General features: G+C 35.6%; 4 protein-coding genes across 5 annotated transcripts; 2 read left to right on the plus strand and 2 right to left on the minus strand.

The window, feature by feature from the left end:
• Positions 1-1,088: 1,088 nt before the first annotated feature.
• On the minus strand, positions 1,089-4,294 carry LOC125206729 (ARM repeat superfamily protein). The gene is made up of 8 exons (XM_048105967.2): positions 4,155-4,294; positions 3,547-4,087; positions 3,361-3,447; positions 2,741-2,931; positions 2,275-2,470; positions 2,048-2,112; positions 1,754-1,855; positions 1,089-1,647 (listed from the first exon to the last, which is right to left on the minus strand). Exons 1-8 carry the CDS (start codon positions 4,193-4,195, stop codon positions 1,563-1,565), a joined length of 1,308 nt encoding a protein of 435 aa, XP_047961924.1. The 5' UTR covers positions 4,196-4,294; the 3' UTR covers positions 1,089-1,562.
• A 1,775-nt stretch (positions 4,295-6,069) lies between these two features.
• On the plus strand, positions 6,070-8,552 carry LOC125219593 (LIM domain-containing protein WLIM2b-like). Of its 2 annotated transcripts, none has more exons than XM_048121722.2 (6): positions 6,070-6,286; positions 6,431-6,607; positions 7,408-7,507; positions 7,587-7,621; positions 7,711-7,800; positions 8,126-8,552. In XM_048121722.2, exons 2-6 carry the CDS (start codon positions 6,473-6,475, stop codon positions 8,339-8,341), a joined length of 576 nt encoding a protein of 191 aa, XP_047977679.1. In that variant the 5' UTR covers positions 6,070-6,286; positions 6,431-6,472; the 3' UTR covers positions 8,342-8,552. The 2 variants fall into 2 exon arrangements, with proteins under 2 accessions (XP_047977679.1, XP_047977603.1); XM_048121646.2 differs by having other exon boundaries at positions 6,071-6,286; positions 6,419-6,607.
• Positions 8,553-8,669: 117 nt separating this feature from the next.
• Positions 8,670-14,125, plus strand: LOC125213502 (disease resistance protein RGA2-like). Its single transcript, XM_089065419.1, has 2 exons — positions 8,670-12,913; positions 13,919-14,125. The coding sequence occupies exons 1-2, from the start codon at positions 9,373-9,375 to the stop codon at positions 13,981-13,983; spliced, it is 3,606 nt and encodes a 1,201-aa protein (XP_088921545.1). The 5' UTR covers positions 8,670-9,372; the 3' UTR covers positions 13,984-14,125.
• A 173-nt stretch (positions 14,126-14,298) lies between these two features.
• Positions 14,299-16,981, minus strand: LOC125204029 (putative sugar phosphate/phosphate translocator At3g11320). Its single transcript, XM_048102571.2, has 4 exons — positions 16,234-16,981; positions 15,855-15,958; positions 15,533-15,761; positions 14,299-14,813 (listed from the first exon to the last, which is right to left on the minus strand). Exons 1-4 carry the CDS (start codon positions 16,672-16,674, stop codon positions 14,667-14,669), a joined length of 921 nt encoding a protein of 306 aa, XP_047958528.1. The 5' UTR covers positions 16,675-16,981; the 3' UTR covers positions 14,299-14,666.
• Positions 16,982-27,333: the final 10,352 nt, after the last annotated feature.

A 27,333-nucleotide genomic window follows, 5' to 3' on the forward strand; every position in this document is an offset into this window, starting at 1 on the left:
AAGCATGACCTAAAATGATCTTAACATGACATAAATCCAAATCTTATAATATGACCTAAAACTACTTAATTATGACCTTCCGTGTTTTGGGTTAATTATTGACCATTAGATCATCTAATCCTAGGGCCAAGATTTGGGCTGCATTTCTGGATTTAAACACATACTTGTTTTGATCATCTCCATATATATATATATATATATATATATATATATAGGGATGTACTAATATGCTAACTAATTTTAAAGTGCTAACGTACATCCAATCACGTGCTGCCACATGGCACGAAAAATGCAATATTATATACAGAAAAATGCAATATGAATTTCGACAGATTGCATTTTTGTTATATGAAGATTGCATTTTTTATTGTTGAGTTTTGCATTTTCGATATTGACTGTTTAATTTGCATTTTATATCTATACGGATTGCATTTATATATGTGAAAATGCAAAACTTAACAAAATAAAATGCAATTATCTGAAAATGCAAAACTTAACAATAAAAAATGCAATTTTCCTATAACTAAAATGCAATCTGCGGAAATGCATGAACAACTTCACAAATGTGTATTGCATTTTTATATATACAATATTGCATTTTTCGTGCCACATGGCAGCACGTGGTTGGATGTACGTTAGCATTCTAATTAAGGATGCGCCCTAGTGCTCCCCTATATATATATATATATTGCATTGAGATTTGATCACATGACAAGATTGTTTAGTACTTGGTGTGAGGGTGATAACCACTAAATTGGAGCATCTTTAGCTTTAATCATACTAAAAATTATATAGATACCATAATATCAATATTGTGGTTCACATATTTTTTTATTTACTTTTTTATTGCAAACTCATTGTTTTTAGTTTCTTTCTTAGCTAAATGGAGTTATATTATTATACCAGTCTTTGAAATGATTCAACAAAAATAAACTTTTACTAGTATCTAAAATAAATTTCATATCCCATTACATTTTTTTCATAAACTTTTCTTCGTAAAATCATAATTTCTTAAAAACCCATGTCAAGTCAAATTGAGTCATTTAATCATGGACGAACGACGTATCTTCAAATTTTTGCTAGAAGAATTTAGATATTGAAACCCAAATATATTATGAAAAGAATATCTTCAACAAAAGTTGTATTGCGATTTGCAAAAGTTGGTTCTTGAAATGGTAGAAACACCAAAACCAAAAAGAAAATAAAAAGCTCTCCTTGCGGAAGAAACTTCTTTTTCATCTTCAAAGGGCCTGCAGAGTCCGAATATGCATCAAGATCGTCTGGTCCTTTTCACACTCGGTAAAGTAGCAACGAGCCTTTCACTTGCGTACCAGCAAAAGCCTAATGAGGGTGCAGCAGCCATCGTAATGTGCCTAAAGTCTGTGGCATTGGCGTCTCAAATTACCTTTCTCTCAGCATCGTAGAATTGAGGCCACTGCATATGCACAGGGCGTATACCAATGGGGCATGTCATCATTGAACTCCAGACGTACCAATCGTATTTTTTCTGATTTTACCTCAAGGGAGTGAAAGGCACGAGCGTATACCAATAGGCGATCTCTTTAGGTTAAGGATGGCACGAGAGGTGCTAAGTTTGGGTCATCTTTATACTTCAACCAGGTTGCATCGAACTGTGGTCTTTTCGACCTATGAATCAACAGAAGGATAAAGATGCAGAATATAAATCCATGTAGGAGGAAAATATGACAAGAAACCGATTTTTTTTTAACACTTTAAACAGCATGACACTCACGTCTGGATCAGCTTTAGAATCTGAAGAGTTAGTGATCGAATATCTTCACGAGCTACTTTCAATGCTGCATCCTTATATAGAGTTACAAGTTCGTCAATCAACCTGAGAGACAATAATAAACATTACTAAGTTGAAACTCATTAAGAAATCAGAGCGCCATAAAGGTCGGCTTGAAGATCTAAAAAACATAAACTTTCTGGAAAATGGAAAGTAAATAGCTGCATAGAAACTTCCAGATCTTGATGCTCAGGTAGTTTTCATATTGCTGCTACGAGGAACAGCTCAAAAGAATACCTTTCTATGTGTGGAGAATTCCTTATCCATGTAAGTCTCACGACAGCCGTCAAACGTTCAAGAACCTGAAGTAAGGAAGGTGTATATGAGGAACAATGATAGTTTTAGAGCAACGAGTTAAAAGCATAACCAAATGAGTTATAAATGGTTCACGTTAAGGGTCTTAAGAAGTGCATAAAAAAGTAATGGTTCTCACAATACATAAAATCATTAAATGATAGTCTTACCAATAAAACAGTTTCGTCATCATCAGCATGCATCCATTTGAAGAAAAGGGGGAAAAGGCGTCTAAAATGGGCTAGCAGTACGAGTCCAAGAGTGTCGAGCAAAGGCTCGCTGTGTGTTAGCCACACAACACGCCGCTGCTTATTTCTTGGTTGCCTTTCTAAATGGTTTAACATCTCACTCAGCAGCTTCTCACACCTAGATAAAATAACAAAGTCAATGAACAAGAAATCGGCAGAACTATGCCTATAGGTCTGCTACCTTTTAAAAGTACAAGGTTACGCTTTACGAGAAAATAAAAATCCATAAATTAAATCTTGCATCTCAATTGAAAGGAGGATAAGGTGACTTTCGGTAAAGGCATACTTTTTTGTTTACTTTTTTTCTATTTGTCTTCTAACGAATAGTCCGAATAATTCTCTAAACAGATAGTACGAGGGGGGCATAAGCAGACGATTAAATCAATACCATGAACTACGAGGATTATTCTTCTGAAGTAACGCGATGAGAAGCACTGACATCTCCACCACATACTGCCATATCTCATCATCAGAAGCAATGTTTTGACAGCAAGCATCGAGAACTACATCCGCATATCCACCAATCTCTGCAGCATTTACTGTTTTCGCAAGATGTATAAAGCTTATCATGCCTTGGCCCTGAAGAGCAAAACCCAAAGGCTCAGTTTAAGGAGGTAATGAAATATTTCAGAAATATCAAGTATGGAAGTATAATGACGCCAGAAAGGATAAAAGAACTACACAGAGATCCACAACCAAGCTTGATTAAAGTACAAAACCATTTCAAGAAACTAAACTAAAGGTTAAAAGAGTGAAAAAATACAATCACTTCTGCTACTCCTTTTTAACTTCACTCATTTTAGTCTTAGCTCCAAAATTGAGATAATTTATATATCAAATATTATATAGCTACCCCGAAAGTTCGATTAGCTATCCACAAAATTCCCGAGGAGGAACCACAAGTACTTGGCAAGCATAAAAGGCAACAAGACAGCAGGTTAAAGACTTACAATGTATGAAGAAACAATATAAGAAAAGTAAGAAGTAAACATCCACTACATTACTTACTTTCACTTCTGGAGACCAGTGATCAAGCGCCGTCAACAAACACGGGATCATCAACAAGCAAAGCTTCCCTATATATGGAGCATCCACCTATAACAATTAACAAGCACAGATCATCAAAAATTTCATTTTTTAAAATCCAATTTCACAATAACAAAGAATAGCAACAAATTCAACACACACAGTGACCTGTTCAACAATCCATCTCAGCTGATAGGCCGCCAAAACAGCGGAGGCCACTGGAGCCCGAGCACTTGCAGCTGAAACTCGATCATTCTCGTCTTTCGCATCAATTGCACTCTCCTTAATTCTATCCTTCAGCAATGGAAAGATCTCCGGTATGAGCTCGATCAAGAGCTTCTTTCCATTATCTGCCGCACCACGCAAATCCAACTCCAGTTCAGCTACGCCTTTCGTCGAACACTTGGCGTGCGCGTCATCGTCGTCACCATCACCGTAGTAAGCACTCGAGAATTCTTCGAAAGCGGAAGCGGCGTGAATTGAGAGTGAGCTGGGGATCCACGAGAGGTGTTGGGAGGTGGAATTGGAAGCGGAAGCCAACGCCGCGCAGAACAAGGCGAAGTCTTTGATTTTGCTTGGGAGAGCGGCGTCGGAGATTGCTGCGTCTGGCAAGAGAGAGATGAGCTCCGATTTAACGGAGAAAGTGGCGTAGGTTTCTGGCGGAGCGTAATGGGTTTGGAGGAGTGATTCTTTCAGAGGTTCTGATAATCTGCGGAATTAGGGAAATTAGAAGAAGTTTCGCACCGAACCCCCAAGAATACAGAGAGGGAAGTTACCTGATGAGATCTTGAAGAAGGGAAGAAGATGAATTCGCCATTGAAGACTGGTCTGCACTTCGCACCTTTCTTGTTCGATGAAATGTTTAATAACATGAATTAATTACGTCATAGTATAATTTGATACCCCAATTTCATCATATTGTTTGCGTATTAATATTCGATTTTGCTTATATCGTTTTAGTATTTTAATAAAAAAAATTAACTCTAAAATAATTGCAAAGAAATATTCAATATTTCAATTTTTGATTAAAATGTCCATACAAAATACTTTTGGATGTAAATATATTCTAAATTTTGTAGGATGAAATATATAATACTCCCTCCGTTCTGCTTTAGGAGTTCCGGTTGAGTCGGGCACATGTTTTAAGAAAAGAGTGTTTGAGTGTGTAATAAATAAATATTGTAGTGGATGTCCGGACCCACTTTTAAATAAATGTTATAATGGATGTTGGGACCCACTTTTAAAACTTTTGTATTAGTTGTAGTGGATGTTGGGATCCACTTTTAACCCTTTATAAGCATTTTTTATTAATTTATCTCAACCGAGACTCCTAAAGAGAGATGCCCAAAATTGATTAATTGGGACTCCTAAAGTTGAATGGAGGGAGTAATTTTTTATGAAAATATCTTCAAAAGAAGTATTTCATCCGTTCCTTGTTAATAGAGGTATTTTTTTTAATAGAAAATTAAGAACAGTGTTAAATGAATAATAAATTATACTCCTATTTACAATAAATTAATAAGTAAACATTTTTCTTACCTGGAGATAGAGAATTCAATTAAGATTCCTAACTATTTAATTCTCCTACTTTCATAAAAAGAGAAGTACTACTCCACTATGAATATACTACTCGTATAAGACTGATCAATAGAGATTTTTAATTAGGCGTAGTGGCTTATGAGTGGATCCAAATAATAGAAGAAAGAATGTCTTCCAAACATTAAATAACTTCTAATAATGATATTCCTTAGTAAGGCTAGTAAGATTTTATTCTCTTTAATCAACCTCTTTTTAGGCCACCAACAAGTAAAACAAGTAGTTGGGCCCCACACCAACTCATAGGATCCATAGACATACATCCACAAATTTACCTATAGGCTATAGTCAATTTTTTTTCTTTCTCTTTTCTTAAAAAAAAAAATATAGTATTAGTAAGCATTTTACCATCTGAGTTACATTTCATCGTTCTATCTCTTTTTCATCTGATCTCTTCCATTATTAGTTGGAGTTGACACCACACCGTAGTTCCTATTGACGAAATCACATACAATATCACTAATCTAACTTCTTCAATTATCATGGATCATCTCATCTCTTTCACAAATTTTGATAGTATAATTATCTCTTATCCATTTCTCGTATTCATTATTCATATTTATAAGTCATATAAGCGAAAAAATACGGGTGGCAATGGCTTTCAAGCCCATTACCTCGAACTTCGTAGCACCCCATCCCATCCATCCTTTAGCCTCTCCGAATTCATTTTCGTTTTAAATGAACTGCTATTTATATACTCTTTCCGTTCTAAAGTGAGCGATATGTATTTCTTATCGAGATATTAAAGCAAAATGAATACTTATTCTTTAAGCAAAACTTACTCTTTCTTCTTTTCCGTATATTCACTATTATCTTTCAATTATCTCACCTGACACCTTTCTTAATTTTCGTGCAAAAAATAGTCACACTATGCGTCATTTAAGTCAATACCAATATTAGCGTTTCGCCAAACTTTTCCCCCACGTGCGAGCTACCCCGCTCATCCCATAGCTTAATGGCCCTAATCCAACGCGCAGTTCGGTTCGCTTTGGTTCCGCGCCAACGCGACGCACCAAGATCACCGAGGTGCGGATGCCCTTGACCCTAAAAAAACAGGACAAAATAGAACTTGTTGACAAGGTTGAGGAATATCTTCATTACAAGAGTCAAACTGCGCAGATATTTACCATCTCTTTCTCTCTCTCTCTCTATATCCACAATCATCATTATTCTTCATCATCTCGTGCTCTCTCCCTTGTCGAGAACGCATAACTAAAGTGAGATTCGAGGTGGGGAGTCCCATCCACCAATTTTGCACCTTTACGGCTTTTCTTCAAGCACCTCGATTGCTTTTTTTCCCTCTTCCTTCGAGGTAATGTAATTTTGACCAGATGGGTTTTTAACATTCACTCAAAGACTCCATTTTGATGTGAATCCTTCGCTTTAAGCTGTAGATCGGCTGTTACAGTGGAAATCACTGCTTGATTTTGGAGTTTTTTTGCAGTGACTGTTACAGATCTATTGATTTTTGGGTGGTTGAAAGAGGTATAGAAGAAGAATGTCTTTCACTGGGACGCAGCAGAAATGCAAGGCCTGTGAGAAGACTGTTTATCCAGTGGAATTGTTGTCTGCTGATGGAGTTAGCTATCACAAATCTTGCTTCAAATGTTCCCATTGCAAAGGAACCCTCAAGGTTGCTTCTCTCTCTCTCATTGTTGTGTGTTTTCTGAGATCAAATCAAGGTGGTTTATTTCTTTTGTGTTGCAATTATTTGTTGTATGCTGCTTTGGTTTTGGAAGAATTTATTCAAGATCCATCATTTTTCTATGTTTAGACTTTTAATTCTTGATGTTTCATGATTTGCCTTTTGTCAAGTTTGTATTTTGATGATCTGTTAACAAATGATGTGATTACAGCCATATTTATATGTGATTTTGGGATATGGGAGTTTCATTGTGATTTCTTACTTTTGTTGTTTTCTGTTTGGGTCTCATTATACCTAATTGTTGCATATAATTTGGTTGTTTCGAAGCGAGAATTCACTCGTTAATACGAATGCATCTATGAATTGTGCCTAACCATGATAAAGGTATTAGTTATATGATGTTTGGATGAAGATTCATGGTAAAAGTCTCTCTGAAAAGATGTTAAACTTCTTATCGATCGATTATGCAATGGATAATTGCAAGTGCGTGTGATACAGGAGCCATATTGTTCGATTGGTCGCCTTTCATCTTTACAAATAATGATTTCTATATCATTTGGGTTATCGGTGTATATAGCATAACATACTTTCGATGTTTGTGAGTTAACATGTCAAGATATTAGTGATCAGTTAGGGAGAAGCTCGAATTGTTGAATGAGTACATTTGGGCATTTGAAGTGTGAAAGTTGCACCAATTGCTTTCTAGTGAAGATAATAATATGTTGATCCTTTCGTTCTCCTAAGGGTCATGTATACTGATTCGTGAATTTCCCACCGTTTTTTCACAGCTGAGCAGTTATTCGTCGATGGAGGGTGTTCTCTATTGCAAGCCTCACTATGAGCAACTTTTCAAGGAGACTGGCAGTTTCACCAAGAACTTTCAGTCACGTAAGGCTGCAACTCCTCTCTATCTTTTAACGATTTTTCGTTTTCATTTGTTTAATCAGTGCCGTTGCAATTTCTACAGCTGCAAAGTCAGCTGAGAAGTTAACCCCGGAGATGGTAAATTTCCAAAATTTAGGCCTATATCATTTGTACCATGCTCTTAAGAAACGGCCTGACTCTTTTTCCGTTTTTCTGCAAAATTCCAGACAAGATCGCCTAGCAAGGCTGCTGGCATGTTCTCTGGGACACAAGAGAAATGTGCAACGTGCGGTAAAACAGCTTACCCACTTGAAAAGGTATGGATACCGATTAAACATCAGATAGAGTGACATCTGAGGCAACCCCGAAGCTGTAATTTTAGTTGCAAAGCTCTGATGTGGCTAAATCTTTTACTCATAGTGCACATTTCAGCCCCTGCGATATTCACGTAGCATTTGGCATTCACTGTGTGTGCTTACGACCTAAATTTTGCTCAATAAGCATCTATATACAGATTAGGCTTTATGTAGAAGATGGATACAGTTTTTGACAGAAAGATGTTTGCTTTTTCTCGCATGTTATTAGTTCGAACACTGGCAAGGGACTATAATACAATGCATCTCATTTCATCATTTCTTACAGGTGACTGTTGAAAGCCTGAGTTACCACAAGTCCTGTTTCAAGTGTTCTCACGGAGGATGCTCTCTAACTCCGTCAAACTATGCTGCCCTAGACGGCGTCCTATACTGCAAGCCCCATTTTTCGCAGCTCTTCAAAGAAAAGGGGAGCTACAACCATGTGCTCAAGTCTGCATCAATGAAACGCCCGACTGCAGTTGTTCCCGACTCTTCAACATGAGGTGCCTTCAGTATTTTTACTATATCGGCATGAGCTTGCCTTTGTGGGTGTGTTTTTCGACATATTTCTGTTTGATTTCGATTCCTGCAACTCTGAGGTAACTTTCACTACAGCTGATTGTAATGCATTCATTGCTGGTGACAATTTGGGGGAAGTTGTGTTTCCCCTCTCTGTTTTTAATGACATTTAAATTCACAAATCATTTGCCAAACTTGTTTCATGTTTTTTACCCTACAATACCTCATTTTATTGTGTTAAGTTTGGCCAAAAAAAATGGTCAATGTTCATGTTGACATAGATAGCTGGGAAATTGACATGGCATAATCTATAAAATCATTCGGACATTTCTATCCATATATGTAGATCTCAAACCTATGAATGGGGATATTCCCGAAACTCACATATGAAAAGAATGTGAGTTCGACAAAAAGAAAAGCAACTTGGATAACGCATCAGATCGCCCTTCGTAAGAGAGTAAGAAAGTTGAATACTCCCTTCGTCTGCCACCGAGAGGAAAAAAAGTGGTTATGCATATTAATTGTAGGGAGAAAGTTACTAAAGATAGAAATGTGTTACTTCTCCCAACTTTTGTCACAGTTTGACTGGGTACGAGTTTTAAGAAATATAATAGAAAGTGAGTTGAAAAAGTAGGACGTGGGTCTTACTTTTAAAGTATTAGTTTTATAATAAAATGTAAGTGTGAATAAGTTAGTGGAATATGAGGTCCATTACCAAAAATGGTAAAAGTTGAAATATGACGAATTTTGTTGGACAAATAGAAATGAAAAATGTGAAAAAATTTCATGGACGGAGGGAATATCAGGCAATCAAGTTTCATGCCCGTATTGGCTTATAAAGAGCTAGCGGGAGAATCAAGTTTATTGACAAGGATTATAGCAAAAGCAAAAGCAAAGCAAAAGCAAAAGAAAAGCATATCCAATTCTACTCTGGTTTCCTCATTGTACCAATAATCCGTTTCCATTCCTAAACTCTAAACCTTCTCTCTGAAACAATTATCACCAGCTGAAAGAATGGAGGGAGAAGCTGCTGCCGCCGTCCTTCAAGTACTTGTTCAAAACCTCATCGACCATTCCAAGAAAGAGTTCTCACTTGTCCGAGGCCTCAAAAAAGAAGCAGCAAAGCTGACCGATCGTTTGGGTACACTCCAGCAATTCTTGAAGGATGCAGAGATGCGTACCATTCCCGGTGGATCTGTCAAAAGGTGGCTCAAGAGGCTTGAAAATGTGGCCTTCGATGCTGACAACGTTTTGGATGAGTTCAACTATCATCTCCTCTGCAAACAAATCAAGCCCATCATGCCCAACGAACCCATCAAACCCATGAAACATAAGGTACTCTCATGCTTCTCCTCACCATGCGTTAAATATTCACGCTCCCGAAATATGGCTCTTAGGATCCAAGAAATCAATGAGAACTTGGAGGTCATTAACAAAGAGGCTGCGGATCTTGGCCTCAAAGAGATGCTTGCCACCAATGTGCCCACTTTGCCTGATGTGTCTCGTGAAACTGACTCGTTCACTCTTGATCCAATTTTTATTGGAAGAGATGAGGAGGTCTCGAAAGTAGTTGAGATTGTTATGACTAGTGTCACAACTGATGAACGTGTTTCTATTCATGCTATTGTGGGAATGGGAGGATTGGGGAAGACTACTTTGACTAGGAAAGTCTTTCATCTTTTAAAAGAAAAGAATCTGTTTGGATCATATATTTGGGTGCATGTTTCTCAAATTTTTGATCCAATGGCTCTTCTAAAGAAAATCCTCAAAGAGTTAGCTCCTCATAAAATTGAAACTGAGATGAGTAAGCAAGATACTATGAAAAAGTTGGAAGAAAGTTTGAAAGAAGAAACTTATCTTCTTATTCTTGACGATGTTTGGAATCAAGATCGTCCCGCATGGGATGGTTTTATCCAATCCTTGTTGGGCGTTAGTTCTATTAAGGGAAATGTTATTGTTGTTACCACCAGAATTAAGGAGGTTGCTTCAACTGTGAGTCCACATTGTCCACACGAGTTGAAAGAGTTATGCGAAGAAGATTGTTTGTCAATTATCAAAGAAAAAAGCTTTGGAAAAAAAGATTTTCCATTGGAATTTGAGGCTATCGGGAGAAAAATTGCGAAAAGATGTAAAGGTTTGCCGTTAGCCGCCAATGTAGTTGGTGGAGTATTGCGAAATAAAACTAAAGCAAAATGGATCTCAATCGAACAGAAATGGCTTGCACACAATGAAGGAGCTCATATCACAGATATATTGAGGTTGAGCTATGATGAATTGTCTGTACCATCACTCAAGAAGTGTTTTGCATATTGTTCTGTTTTTCCTAAAGGTCATGGATTTGGAAAGCAGGAATTGGTTGAGTATTGGATGGCGGAAGGATTTCTTGAAGTTGATGGAAATAATGACTTGGAAGTTGTGGGAGAAAACTTTTTCAATATACTTCTGGACAACTCTTTACTGCAAATTACAAGAAGATATAATGATCGGGTGGAATGTGTGATGCACGATCTTCTGCATGATCTTGCATATTCTATTTTAGGTGGTTCTCAAGATGCATCTGACATCGTCCCAGTTCGATACATGTCCCTTGAAGACAAGTCAAAGGGTGTTTTGGAAAAAAATGCAAAATATTTGCGAACATTATTGTCCATGGATAACAGTTATGGTAACATGCTCTCAGAGTTCAAATGTCTCCATGTTTTAACTTTTGGAAGTAGAAGAGTTATTGAGTTGCCAAGTTCAATCTTGAAGTTGATACATTTGAGAGCTCTTAATATCAACGAATCAAAAATTACACGTCTTCCGGATTGGATTGGTAAACTGGTTCACTTGCTAACATTGAGAGCCGAGGTAGATTATTTAGAAGAGCCACTTCAACTTCCAAACACTTTGAAGTACTTGATTAACTTAAGGCATCTCTATGTTAAGGAAGACGTAGATTTGCCAGCCGAGATGGGGCTATTAACTTCTCTCCGAACCCTGGAGTATTTTAGGGTGGGCGACGAGAGTGGCTACAAAATCGAAGAACTTGGAACTTTGGATGATCTTGAAGGAAAATTGAAAATTTATGATCTGGAAAAGGTTGGTAACAAGGAAGAGGCTGAGAAAGCAAATCTACATAAAAAATCAAAGCTAGTGGAGTTGCACTTGGTGTGGGATCAGTACGGGCGAGATGACACTATAAAAGAAGAGAATGTGTTGGAAGGCCTTCAACCTCACTCAAATCTGAAGAAGTTAAAGATTGAAAGCTTCAAGGGAAAAAGATTTCCATCATGGAGTCCTGTTGAAAATGTGGCTCAAGGCTCTTGGGTACAGTTTGACAATTTGATTGAGATAAGTCTGTCATTTTGCACAGAGTGTGAAGAAATCCCAATGTTAGGGCAATTGCCAAATCTCAAATTTCTTCATTTGCTAGGATTGATTAATTTGAAGTCCATAAAATCTTCTGCCCATAAATCCCACTGTATTGTTTTTCCAGCTCTTGTAAAGCTCGCATTGCATAAAATGCCTAGGCTGACGGAGTTGGTACACACAGAATCAGCTGGTGTAAGTGGTGTCAAGCTCTTTCCTCACCTCCAATACTTGGAGATCAAATTTTGCAACAAATTGACGAATTTTCCAGCTCTTTTCTGGTCGCCTCTCAAAGAGTTGAATATGGAATACATTGGGAGCTACAGGCCTTTGGCAAATATATTTGAGACCAAATTGACATTGCTAACACAGCTTTGCATGAAAAGAATGGATGATCTGGAATGCCTCCCGGATTGGTTATTCGATAGCATGCGCCATCTGTCGAGTTTGGAGATATTGGAATGCCCCAATTTGAGAGGACTACCAGACGGTCTGTGCACCCTCAAATCTTTGGAGAAGTTGATTATAAGGGATTGTCCAAATTTGGAACATATGGGCGTACAACAATCAGAAGGAAGCATCACCCTCACATGTCTTAAAGAGTTGGAGATTGAGGAGTGCAATGCTTTGGTGTATCTGCCATGTGAACTGCTAGGATCCTCGCTTGAGACACTGAGGTTGGTGAATTTAAGTAGCCTAAAGAATGTAGCCGAGATAATTGACTGTCTGCCTAAATTGGCCCGTCTAACACGTTTGAAAATTCTTGGTTTTCCTCGATTTTTGGCCTTTAACTATTATAGAGGTAATCATATCCTGGAATTAGATTTTAGTGTGATGGGATCAATGGAGACTGTTGATGGCATATTGCAAGGATGCAACTTCTCCTCAATTAGGGGATTGGAATTGAAGGGGAGGGAAGGTTGGAAAAATCTGCCGGAATCAATTCAATCTCTTACTGATCTGCAAGAATTAAAGTTGGAGAATTTTGGAGTGGAAGAGTTACCTGATTGGTTGGGAAACTTGTCAGACCTAAGGGTGTTGAATATATATAATTGCAAGAAGTTAAGGTGTCTACCCATAGATGTGATACAGTGCATGGCCAAGTTAGAATACTTACATATTTCAGAATGCCCAGGAGTATGTTTTGACATTTCCCAATGGCCCCACATTTCCCATATCGCCAACATCTTCATTGATGGACAACGTGAGTATCAATGTTTTTCTTGTTTGTTTTTAGAAACCGTTGCATGTGTGTGTAAGTAAGTGTGACAATGTGTGCAGAAGCTTATTACTATCTTCGTCCCCCAAATTTTGACACACTTTACCGACACGAGTTTTAAGAAATGTAATGGAAAGTGAGTTGAAAAAGTTGGTGGGATGTGAGTCCTACTTTTAAGTATTAGTTTTATTTTTATGGAAAGTGAGTTGAAAAAGTTGGTGGGATGTGAGTCCTACTTTTAAGTATTAGTTTTATAATAAAATGTAAGTATTCCACTTAAAAAATGATAAAAAGTGAAGTGTGTCGAATTTTCAGGGACGGACCGAAATAAAAAAGTGTGTCAAAATTTGGAGGACGGAAGTAGTAATAAATTACTTTTATGCGTATGTGTGAGTGTGTGTGACGGAGAGTATGTTTGTGACTGTGTAACTGTGTGACCGTGTGTGCATGTGTGTGTTGTGTGTGAAAGTGTCATTTTTTTTACTATTTAGAATTCCAATTTTCTATTTTTGATATGGATTCAAATTGTGAATTGAAAGGAATTGAAATTGTAATTCAGTTCCAAAGTTAGATATTTTGGGTACCGAACATCGGATTTGGAATTGAAGGCTCCAATTCCATAGCCCCAATTCCGTGGTACCAAACGGATTTATCTCATTATTTTAGCATTTTAATAAAAATGCCCCATGTAATTGCAAAAAAGTACTCATTATATTAATTTTGAGTAATTCTGTCACAATATTACATTGATTAAATAAATATGTTATGTTTTGCCTAAGCACATGGAAAATAGTGGAAGATATATATATATTTTTCCACAACTTTTTAATCTTTTCACATAATTTGCAATGTGGGTAATTTTTCTCAGTCGTTTTCCCACCTTTTTAATTCCAATTTATGATTATATTTAATATTATATTACTGTGATAATATTTTTGCATGCTTTCCACCACTGAAAACATTTGACAATAAAATGGTTTGATGAGGCAGGAGTGGTGACAGAAAAAGATGATGCAGTGTGCAGGAAGGAATGTTGGAGAATTTTCTTGGAGTGAAAAGCAATGCCAAAATTCATACAGTAAGAAAGATTGACAATTGTACTCATTTTACACATGATTATGGCATGATAATTAGAAAACGTTAAGGTATTTAAGAAGTTTGGATTGATTGTTTCCTGTAATTAGTATCCAATTCCAATTCCAATTCCAATTCCGTGTACCAAACGGAGCCTAATAGTCATTGCTAGGAATTTCTTCAATTATACCCCTTGCAGTTTAGCATTAGTATCAAAAGTAAAAACCACAAAAAGGAACAATTAAGTAACAATATTGAGAGATTGTTCTTTAGGCACAAAAAATACACAAACAAAATTGGCTAATATAGTATTCTTTCATATATCATTTGATGAAGTAAGGATGATAACAAATTGATAAACTCTGTGTATGTCTATAGTTAATTGACATTGTAAAAAAATTATAATCACAAGCTGTGTAAATGGATCGAATCTTTCCCAAAAGAATTAAGGTAAAAGTGAGCTTACTTTGAGAAGCCAAGATTGGGAAAAATTAAGACATTTGAGTCACTTATTTATACTTCTACTCCACTACTGCTGGTACGTGTCGAACCCTTTGTTGCTCTCTCGCTCTCCTCCTTGGCCCTTTGGGCAAAAATACGTCTTCCCGGGGCCAAGCTCTGTCAAATTACAATATGGATGACGTCTTTGTTGATGGCCGCGCTCTCATTTGCTGCGCTTCTTGGCTTCACTATAGAGGATAACACCAATGACGGTAAGGGAGTATCCAAGCATCCCCGTTACAGAGACGGGATTCTTGAAGATCAGTATGGAGACGACCACTGCTACTGCCCCTTTCGCATTTCCAAGCACCTGATATTCATTGAGGAAACAACAGGTCAGTTTTAGCTGGAAAATCCGCGAACAATTATTTCACATAGCCACGGTATTGTGCAATATAAGATCATGATGTATGATACGCAAACAAAAGATAATTTGATCCAAAACAAAATCAGGTACGAGCAAGCCAACGATGTTAGGTGAAATGGAAGAGATTTTAGAAAGGCTTTCCACAAGATGGAACGATATGGGGATTCCTTCATCCATTAGACACCTATGAGCTGTCGATATGTTCCACACACACTCAGAAATACACGAGGGAAAAGATTCTACCCAAAATGATTCTTAAGTAAATGTCTCAGAAAACATGAGGGAAGAGATAAACGCTGTTCGAAACCACTGAAACAGCCTCCGCAGGTAGAGATATACATGTAACTTGATCGTGCAGAAAATGAAATACACCAACTGGGTAATATGAACAAGAAATATGCATTCCAACAAATTATCACATGTGAAAATAATATCAAATTATCAATGATTCGCGAGGAAACGCTCTTTAGATTGAATGTGCTTATTTATCAGACAAATTATCTACATATAGGTAAAGATACAATCTTCATCTACACTTTCTGCCTTTTAGATGTGAAAAGCAAAAGGAAAAAAAAAAGTTTGTTACTTTTCACCAAAAGTTGAAAAATCATTAAGAATTGATAAGAGAAAAGCTATGACATATGAACAAGAAGAAAAAATACCTGAAGAGTTAGAGCACTGGTGTGTTTCGTGACCAGAAAGTTGGTCAAATTTACGAAATACGCCAGCGCAGAGTTGAACAACAGCAACCAAATAATTCTGACATCTTCTCTAGCTAATGCTAATGTGATACCAACAACGTTTTCCTCCATAAAAAGCGTAGCGGGAAGCAGCAACACAACAGCTATAGGAGCCATGTACAGCAGCAGGTTCATAGAATTCAATTTTTCCCTTCATTGAAAACAAAAAACTTTCAGAAATCCACATAAACGATACGAATCTCTTCCCTATCATTAACCGGTATACAAACACGAGGAAGCTTACCCTTCAGACGAAAGCAAAATCCCCTGAACCACTGATTTCAGTGCCCTTGCAGCTGTTGCTCCGACACACATTAGAAAACCGAACAAATGGAAACTCGGCTCACCCTAACAGCAAGAATTCGAACCGAAATCAGCTACCACTCGATTAACTAATCCGAATAATGACTATATCCTTTGAAGCTAGAACTAACACAAGATCATTCAATCCCAATTATCATTCAAATTGCAATTTAAACCCCTTCTTTTAATCGATAAACCCCACAGAATCATTTTCCATTATATGAATCCCCCAATTCACGATCCCAAAATCATCTCAACAATACAAAATCACAAACAAAAGCAGCCTAAATCAAATCAAGCAATCAACCGATCACACATACCCCACTGGCGATGACGACTCCGGTGACCACAGGAATCAGAGTCACGTAAGTCAACCACGCCTCCCTCTTGAGAGTCATCAAGTAGGCGAAGACGGCGGTGAAGAAGGGCGTGGTGGCGCCGATGGCCTGATTGAAGCTGACCGGCAAGTACTTGAGCGAAATGTTGCCGCTGACGACCGAGGTGCAGAAGATCAAGCTGAGAGCCGAGATCTTCATGAACTGAACCCTAGATCTTATCGTCTGCATCGGCACGACCTTCATCCACGCAATGGCGATGTAGCTGAGCAGCGCGCACGCCGTCATGTGGCACATGGTGAGGAAAATCGGGTACTTGAAGCCGTAATTGCTCAGCAGGTACTTGTTCAGCAGCAAAACCCCAATGTTGGACGAGTACCACGACGTCACCAGCCCGATCGTGAAGAATCGGCCCGTGGATTTCATCGTTCTGATGATTGGATTGGGAAATTGCCGAATCAATTGGGGGAATCAGCGATTGAAGTGTATAATTTAGGGATTGAATTGGGGGAGTGAGGGGTTTTTGGATTGATTGGATCAATTAGGGCTGAAAAGGGGGTGGATGGGGAGAGACGAAAATGTGGGATCCGAATCCGATCATCGGAGCAGCATTGGCTGAATTCGGAGGGATCTGGATTGACAGAGACGAGAAAGATCGGAATTTGAGAAGGAGATTGGGAGAGATGAAGAAATGGCGATTTCACAGTATGCAGAGAGTCAGTGAAGAAGAAAGTCTTTAATAACAGAGAGGAATTGTTTGGGTTAAAATTAAGATGGATCAACTAATTACTTTATTGAGGTGAAATGTAACTGTAATTACTATATAAGTATAAGTTGGTTTTATAATTAAAAAATTATGTTAGTTGATATAGAGATAAATAGTGGTGGTTTGACCTACACTATTTATTTAGTTTTTTTAATTACAAAATTTGTATCTACTACATTAGTATAGAACATTGGTAAAAATAAATTAATAAAGTTTTACTCCCTCCGTCCCATAAAAGTTGAGTCGTATTCCTTTTTCGTCCGTCCCAATAAAGTTGAGTCATTTCCTTTTTTAATAAAGGACAAAACATCTAATCACTCTTACTTTATTCAATCATTTACTTTACTCTCTTTTATCTTTCCTACTTTTTTCATCTCTCCTATTTATTTAATATAAATTCTTAATCTCCGTGCCCAAAAGTTTTGTCTCAACTTTTATGGGACGGAGGGAGTATTTAGTACTACCTCCGTCTCTTAAATTTTGATACACTTTGATCCGACACGGTTTTTAAGAAATGTAATAGAAGGTGAGTTGAAAAAGTTGATAAGATGTGAATCCTACTTTTAAAGTATTAGTTTTATAATAAAATGTAAGTATGAATTAATTAGTGGAATATGAGGTCCACTACCAAAAATGATAAAATGTGAAGTGTGTCAAATTTTTAGGGACAGAATAAAATAGTAAATCGTGTCAAAATTTGAGGGATGAAGGTAGTATCTACTGCAATAAAGGTGATTTGACCTACACTATTTATTTAGTTTTATTTAGTTTTTTCTTTTTCATTCTATTTGCTAGTACAACACATTTGGTTTTTGTAAATTTTAATCAATAGTTTAATTTTGATATTATTAAATAGAGTTTGTTATACTGCATTAGTATATTTTAATATGGTTATTATTCAGCATTTAATTTCATTTAATTCAGTTAATTGTCCATAACTAGGTAATAATGTTTCTTCCCAAACTAGATTATTTTTCTCATAGAAATTAGCGCCAGAGATAATAACTTACAAAAATGGTAAAGAATATCATACACATGCAGTTTCGTAAATACCAAAGTATCTCAAAAAAAGCCTTGAAACATTCCTTAATTTTTGGAAGCAACATTTTCATTTTTTTAACGAAGATGACACCTTCCTATAATTTTAACATTATTTTTATATTCGGCACCTACAGCTATAGGTTATTCCTAATTGATCATTCGGTAATAAATTTATCGTCCACTTTGTATCTCGTCAAACACTACTAACCCAAACTGCATGTTCATATCCAAATTTACTATAAAATCTGTAACTTGATTGCCTACTTTAATATTGTGATTCCTTATTATATTGCAGATTACTTAATTTTTGGAAGCAACATTTGCATTTAATGGTTAATAATATTGTGATTTGCTATGATTCTAGTTCAAAGAAAAAAAAATCATTTCTTAACAATTTAGTAAAATGTTTAATTCACCTTAAAACCATTTTTTTTTACTTCGGATAACTATGCCCTTCATTGGAGTGGAAACATAATCAAATTAAAAGAGGTGGTAAAATAAGAGATTTAAGCATTAAATAAACTTATAATATGAAATTTATTCATTTATATTAAATTTATAAAAGTACATTTTTATGGTTAATCACAGCGAATGCATGACACGCAACAGTCATGTTATTCAGATGAAACTGAAAAGCAAAGGCCTAAATTGAGTAGTAATCACACTTAATGCACTCGATCCCATATTATGGGCTTTTCAAGAAAGATTTTCAATTGCTAGTCATATAATATAAACTAAAATAAAAATTAATAAGTGGTACTTCCTCCGTTCGCTGTTAAGAGTCTCATTTCTTGTCGGCATGCGTTTTAATAAATGTTAAAAAAATTTATGGAAAAAAGTTACTAATTGAATACGTGTCTCACTTGTGTGCATTGGTTTTAATGAAATACGAATAGAACGAGTTAATGAAATTTGGTACCCTATTACAGTTATGGTAAAAGTGAATCAGGACTCTTATTTGCAGACTGACTAAAGTAGAAAAACGGGACTCTATTCGCGGACAAAGAATAGTAAAGTTAATTCCAAAAATTTCAATTATCCCAAGATGGTTTTTTCTTGACAAATTTGATGCAAAGTTTGTATATAAGTAAAGTTTTAGTGATATCAAATAACAATGATGTAAATGTGTAATAATGTGGTGATGGTCGTCTAAAAGACATCCTTTGAGAGTAAGAAACTACAGATATAAAAATTAAAATAAAATAAAGTAAATTTGGTCAAACATGAGGAGTAATTTTTTAAAAGTTTTGTGACTCTTCATTCAAATTTTGAAATATATCCCGATAAATCTGAATTTCACCGAACTCTATAATTTTAAAAATAATTAATTCTAAATAATATTCCATCCATTTTTAGGGCGTCCTTAGATAAATGACTCATATAATCTTTTATCAACCACTTTAATCTCAATTATTTTACAGCCTTTAATATTATATTCTTTCTTATTAAAATTAAACTCATTGGACACCAATTAATTTTCTCGTGGCAACGGCAAAATAGAGAGAGTATTAATTTAGCTTGAGCCCAAAGGCCCAAATATCATTACTAAACGGGCCACGTATTCCTTAGATGGGCTTTAATAACCTAGGTCTGATATGGAACACACTAGATTATTTTCACATTAACTTTTAGGCAAATCATGAAATGAAATTATTGGCTTCATTACAAATCAATTGGAATATATATTGGTAGGAGACATAATCAAGTAAAATTTTTACCTCTCGACATGAGAAATTTAATTGATCCATTGTATAATCTACAATTATCATTAAAATATAGCATTCCTACTATCTAATTACATTATTAAATGTTCCTTTAGTCCTTCATTATACTAAGATATAGTACAAGTATTCAACAAATGAAGATTACATACTATGAAGTTAAACTTACAAATATTTATTTGCTCACTAATAATTAATCCTATTTTCCTCTCAATAAATTATGCCATAATTAATTGTCAATGAAAAGACTAACATTTTTTAAATATAAAAAATGATCGTGTATATAATATATTAATTTTGACTTGGTCCAAGTAATTTTAGGACTAAATGAGAAGATTCCACATTTTTAAATGAAGAGTGATAAACCATTACCTATGCACTTAATCAGATTTTGATTGGCATATTTAATTAAACATTAAACCTTCTTTTGTGCCGACGACTCAACAGTAATCACAATTGTAATAATGATTACTAATTTACTATAGCTTGCAATTTTTTCTACCACTAATAGCATCCCCAGTGGGGACGGACTTCCCATAGCCTTCCCGATGGACTTTCCAAAAACACCTTCTGCCACGTCATAAGGACCTCTCACATCACTGCCACGTCATAAGGGCTTCCCATTGCACAGTGATAGACATCCCATAGCCTTCCCGCGCGGACTTCCCGCAATAAAAAAACTCACAAATTCACCAAATTAAACAATTTACGGAATTAATAAACAATGTACGGTATAAAAAATTCGGCATGAATGCGTGGAAAATGCAACGATTTTATTTTTTTTTAAAAAAGCATACATATGCGTTGAATCTATGATATGTTTTTGTTTTAGGCCTTCATTTTCAACGAAAATACATGCGTTAGAGTTTTTAAAAAATTCGCATATATAGAGTTTGCAACGGGACGTCCGCCGCGAACGTTCGTCGGTATGCCACAATGGCGGACGTCCGCCCGCCGTTGAGACGGACATCCCGTTAACGCCGCGGATATCCCTTGTCCGCATCGGACGTTCGTGTCCGCCTCCATCCTGCGTAATGGCGGACGTCCGCGACAGACGTCGGGCACGCTAGTCAGACGCCCGACGGACTTCCGCCGCTGCTGATGCTCTAAGTTCGGTAAAACACGAGTTCAGAGAAGCAAAGCCGCTTTCTAGGAAGCTGCATGCCTAGGTGGGCCCCACAAAGCGCTCACGCGCACTAGGCCCGTGTACTTGCCCTAGGAGCCAAGCTCCCTGACTGGGCGAGTGCACACCCAGTAACTTGACAAAAAAATTATTTATTGTGCTTTTAATTTATGCATATAATAAGTTATTAAACTTTTATTCAATATTAGAGACACTATATATTTTATTACTACTAAATTAATAGTCTCACACTCAATTCTATTTTTTTTTAAATAATTACTAGTACAATTATATGACTCCCTTAGTTGACCCCAACTCGATACCTACTCGAATATTTATTTAGAATCTATGTTTAATTATTTTTGTCACCCAACAAATGCAATTAAAGTGGAAGACCAAGTCAACACCAACACTACTCCCATAAATTTTAATAAACTCCACAAGTCCATCAATGCTTGACTTTTGACACCTCTAATTAGTCATGATCAATTATTCTACCCTATATAAGGTCTCAATACTTATAATTAACTGTAACACAACATACAACATAACACAGACAACTCATTTAGCAACGATATTATACCAGTAAAGGAAGAAAAAAAAAAAATGAAATTTCCCTTTACACATTGTGTAGTGTTGTTCTTGATGGGATTCTTGCTAATGCAGAATCAATTGGTTCTCTCAATGCACAATCCTTACGTGAGCAACCATAGAAGGCTTAGGCATTCACTGGGGCGGCCTCCGTCGCCAGTCACCGCCCGAATGCAGAACCAGGGGGCAAGGATCCCCTGCTGTGTAGAGAGCATTTATTTTGGATCCCCAGCAGAATCAGAACACGCCACTCTCGCTCCATAGCCGGGGCCGCTAGCCCCCGCCCCCATGCCTAAATTGTTAAGCATTGTGTGTTATTTTTGCTAAGCGAAACTGCGAAACCAATGTATTTTATTTTTCCAGTAATTGAATTACATTGTGCAATATTTAGCCAAATTTCGGTTAGCATGCGCCACGTAGTGTTTGAAATCAAAGTATTAAATCACGAAGTTTCAAATTTTCTCGATTATTTCATTTGTAGTATAAAGATGTTGTCTTTTGATGATGTTTAAATGACGTTATTTTCTTAAAATATGAAACAAAAAAATAAAGGAATTTAAAAAAATAAACACTTATATTAGAGTATCCACATCCGTGCTCTTTGGCAAGAGCACGGATGTGGGCCCCGGACCCACTTTTATTCATTTTTTACTCCCTGCTCTTTGACAAGAGCACAATACCCACATCCATGCTCTTCGCAAGGACATGCTCAAGGGTCCCACCATTCCAGTATTTAATTTAAAGAAAAACATTTCCACAATATTAAAATGAAGTAAAAATATCCGGAATACTATTACAAATAATAAAAAAAATTAAAAATTACATAATTAAAATCCTAAAAATTTAAAATTACATAATTAAATGAGGAAGATGTAGATGAGTTTTATGAAATGGATGATGAATGTGTTGTATGAAAAAATGGATGATGAATGTGTGTATTTATAGATGTTTTTGGGATTCAAAAATTTAAAAAAAATCAAAAAAATTTCAAAAAAACGGTAATAAACGGCTATATTTTTTGGGAATCCAAGAATATATATTTTTTTATTTTTGTTATTATTTTCATTTTTTTTAAAAAAAGAAAAATCCAACGGATAATCCATTGGCGAATAGAAACGCGCCACGTCAGCATGCTCACTGGCACGGACGTGCTCAATGCATCGAGCAGCGCCGTGTCAACGGATTGAGCACAGCGGCGACCAGCGGTGCGCCGCGCCAGCGGCACGGACGTCGTTCGTGCCAGTGAGCACCGCTGCGGATGATCTTAGTGAAACACGTCGTTATGAAAATCATCAAAAGATGACATTTGTAAATAAATTAGACAATTAAAAAAATTAAACTTTAATAGTAATCAGTATTTTAATTACAATTCTTATGAGATTGACTATGGTTTAATTTTTTATATTAAGAAAAATACACAAATAATGATATGATACTGGAAAATAAACTACTACTAGCTAGTATAAAAATACTAATTTAAATATGTTTAATAATAATTTATAAGGGATTATTATACAATATTTTCCATATATAAAAATCCCACGAATTGGAATAGAAACCAAAAATCTATTCTCCAATCTCCATACAATATCCCTTAAACACAGAAAAGAAAATGTGAAAGAGGATGCATGAATATCAAATTTGGGATACTAGTGTGGGAATGTACCATACCGACGCTGTTTTAAATTACATATATTAATTGTTAGATATAAGAGCAATTTAGTCAATTATAAACGCCAAAGTCTTATATACTCCTATTTGCAACTGGTTAAATAATGTCTGTGGGCTATTAAATTTTTATCCATTATTTTTTGGGCTCAATAATAGCCATACTATCACTAAATTAACAGTCACACACACACACACACATACAATTTTTTTTTTTTTTAACAATTATAACAGTTGACTCCAACTCCATTCGGCCATACCTACTAGAATACTTATTGATTGTAACTTAGTAGAATATTAACGAATGCAATTAAAGTGGAATTCCGAGTCAAAAACAACACTACTATTAGTGTTTCGGGATTGAAGATAATTACCTAACTCAATAACCCCAACTATGTATTAGTGCTTGACTTTTCACTCATGACCAAATTATTTTACATTATATAAGATCTCATAGAACACAACCTTAGTAACAACAATATACCAATATAGGAAGAAAAAAAAATGAAATTTCCCTTTACACATTGTGTAGTGTTGTTCTTGATGGGATTCTTGCTAATGCAGAATCACTTGGTTCTCTCAATGCAGAATCCTTATGTGAGCAACCATAGAAGGCTTAGGCTCTCACAGGGGCGGCCTCCGCCGCCGATCGCGGCCCGGGAGCGCCACCAGGGCGTGCCTCCGTCTTCGCCGCCGCCGCCTGGGCCTCCCTCTCCTTGCCGGATATGTTAAGCTTCTCCATAATAATGCTATACTACAAATTAATGTTGTGATGTTAATCTTTTTTTAATGAATAAATGTGTAATTTATATTCCTCCAATGGATTATAAATTTATTATGTATGAAACTATGGATCATTGTATTTTGTTTAATTTTTAATCAATTATATATAAGTTTCATGTATGATTTCTTAGTACCACCATTGTAATGAAGCTCAAAGCAAAGACAATTTAATGGTAATTAGGGTGTTCTGGTTGTTGAATTCTTAATTTAATTGGTTTTATGTAGTAAGTATTATTTATGCTATAACTATTGAGCAAGTGGTGAATTTGCTATTTATGAAAACTATGACCAACAAAAAAATATCCATATTTCAACGAAATAATACTATTTTGTTTTATTCACTTTAATATAAGGAAAAAAATTATAATAAACCGTGATGATATAAAAAAAAAGCGTTACATGAATAAATTTGTGGTCGGATTTTGAATCCAATAGTGAGTGAATTTTCCATATTTTGAATCCATACATTTTGACAGTCAACACAGTTTTTATTTTAAAAGGAATTTTGAGTTTTAATTTTTAACTTTTCCCTGTACATTAATTTCTTTTGGCATTTGAGAAAATATTGCGTAAATTGTTTACTATTTTTATGCTACGTAAGAGAATAGTTTAACTGTGGAAAGCTTATCCTATAATTTTTGGACTTATGTGGGAAGTAAAATGGTAGCTAGCATTATCATTCGGTGCAAAATTTAATATTATAAATCATTGAAAAAGAAACTACTACACGCATTGCATTAATAATGCATAAATTTGTCTCCACTTTGCTTTTTTTTTTGGAAGTCAACATTTACAACATTAAATATATTGATCAACTACTCTTATACTACAATTTTAACCCCTAAAACAATTATATAATCAAAATAATCGAAAAATTACAGCTAATCATGAATTTATTTATTCATACCTAATCACATGCATGGGTCCAATTTATGTACGTATAGTACTTTGACTTTTGTAAATAATAAAAAAAGAAAAAAAGGAAAGGGATCACTCCTCTCATTTTCACATTGTTTCTATATAAGCTCAAATTTGCAATAATATTGACATAAATTCCTTAATTTTTTGGAAAAATATGAAACTCGCATTCTTCATCGGATTGCTTCTAATCCATTTCCATTTTTGTCTCTCAATGCAGGATAATCCTTTTGTGAGGAATGAAAGAAGGCTTAGATTTTCGCTGAGGCCGCCGCCGCCGCCAGCCGCCTCCAAATCATATCGCCAGGACGCGCCACTCTCTCCACCGCCGCCAACGGCGGTGGTGGCAACTCCGTCGCCGCGGCGGCCATGCCTAATATGTTAAGCTTGTGTGTATTTCTTTTCACCTATACCATGGCATGTATGATGATTTATCAATGTATTTAATTCAAAATAATAAAATTACATTGATTCGGAAAAAAAGAGGGATTCTAGTTGTAAGATATCTATTGAAACTGTCACTGGAATTGAGATCTTATCCAAAGAGAAAGATTTTTTTTATGCAGTTAGTTTTTAATTTCATTATTTGATAAAAAGAACTTTTTATAGTCTGGTAAATATGTTGTGTAATAAGAGGTGGACACACAAGAAAATATTGTGTAAATAAGAGAGGTATTCAATAGACATTTGTGTGAATGGTGTATTCCATATGTTATTCACATAGAGTCTTCTCTCTTACAGAGAGCATGTGTGTTACATGGTAAGAGTATCAAGCTATTCTAGGTGTGCATCAATCTACATTAAGTACAAATCAATTTCAATAATTGGAGCATATTCTTCACCCTTAACTTGATCTTCTTTCTTATTCTGACACTCCCCCTCAAGTTGAGTAATGTCATCACTTATACTCAACTTGCCCAAGACTTCATTAAACACCCTTGCATTCACAGTTTTTGTTAAAATATCGGTCAGCTGATCTTTTGAACGAACAAATGGCAATCCGATGATTCCCCCTTCAATCTTCCGCTTTGTTCTATCATGCTGAACCGGATTCTCTGATATGCTGATGGCTAGTATGATTGTTACGACTGGAACGATGGGGTGTGTGTTAGAAGAAGCGGTTTGTTACCGCCGAGTCCTTATTTTGGGCATAAAAAGAGGGTCTCTCAATATTTAAAGTTTTATATCTCATGAAGGAAGTTTCTAAGACACTGTTCCAGTTTTCATAAGCGGCTTTTCGATAATGTTGACTTTGAGCTAAACATAGTATACTATATAACTAAAGTTGTAACTCTTGGACTTATGTGATTATAGAAAAATAGTACTATTATTGTGTACAGTATTCAATGTAAATCATTGAAAACGAACGCAATATAACACGCATTGCCATGATACACGATATAATAAAAAATTGTGTTCGTGCTCTATGCGTTTTTGGAATCTAATTTTATTGGTTTTTATACAACTTGGAACACATCTAAGAGATTATATTCCCTCGGTTTCGACTTATTAAATCAGCATTTCTTTTCAATTCTTTGACTCCTCTTTGCACGCCATTAACTAATTATTTTTTCTATATTAATACTTCTTCGGTCTGCCAATACTTGTCCTACTTTTAAGAAATATAAAAAGAATCAAGTGGAAAAAATTACTTCATACGTCTCTAAAGAATATGTATTTTGAGTTCGACACGGATTGTAATGTAAAATTTATAAAATAAGAGAAATGTAAAGAGAAAGAGTAATTAAAGTATTATTAGTGGAAAATGAGTCTCACTTCATTAAAGAGAAAAGACTTTTCAAAATTAGAAAATGCATATTCTCGTGAGACAGACCAAAAAAGAAAATAACGCATATTTTTGTGGGATAGAGGGAGTAGTAAAAAGTGGAGTCTGTTACAAAAAATAGTACTCACAAAAAATAATACTCCCTCTGTCCACCATTTAAAGAACCATTTTGTTATTTTGGGTGGTTCACGATTTATAGAACTATTTACTTTATTTCATATTTAGTATGCGGAGCCACGTTCCACCAACTTTTTACCAATATAAAATTAACTTTAAATGAGTCCCACATTCCACTCATTATTTCCTTATAAATGGTAGCTACCGAGGGAGTAGATGAAACAAATATTTATAGACAGAATAGGAAATGGGATCATCTTCGTTGAAACACACCAAAAAGTCAATCTTCGTTGGCGCTAGGGAATAGTATAATTTTACTCTCCTAAATAACCGTACCAAAAAAAAAAAGCAAATCCCAGAATTCATTCATGTCAGACCAGACAGAGTGATTATATAAACAAAGTTATCGCAAGATTACAGCTAATTAATCCCATTATTTACACATAATGCTTGACTTTCTGACTCTAATATTATTATAGAAAAAAAGAAAATGAAAAAAAAGTACACTCCTCTCATTTAAATTTTCCGGAGCGAATCTCCTACACCACTGTTTATATATAATCTTACTTTT

This window comes from Salvia hispanica, chromosome 2 (genome assembly GCF_029641045.1).
Source record: "Salvia hispanica isolate PSC_SH4W2 chromosome 2, Shi_PSC_v1, whole genome shotgun sequence".
Classification (NCBI taxonomy): Eukaryota; Viridiplantae; Streptophyta; class Magnoliopsida; order Lamiales; family Lamiaceae; genus Salvia; species Salvia hispanica.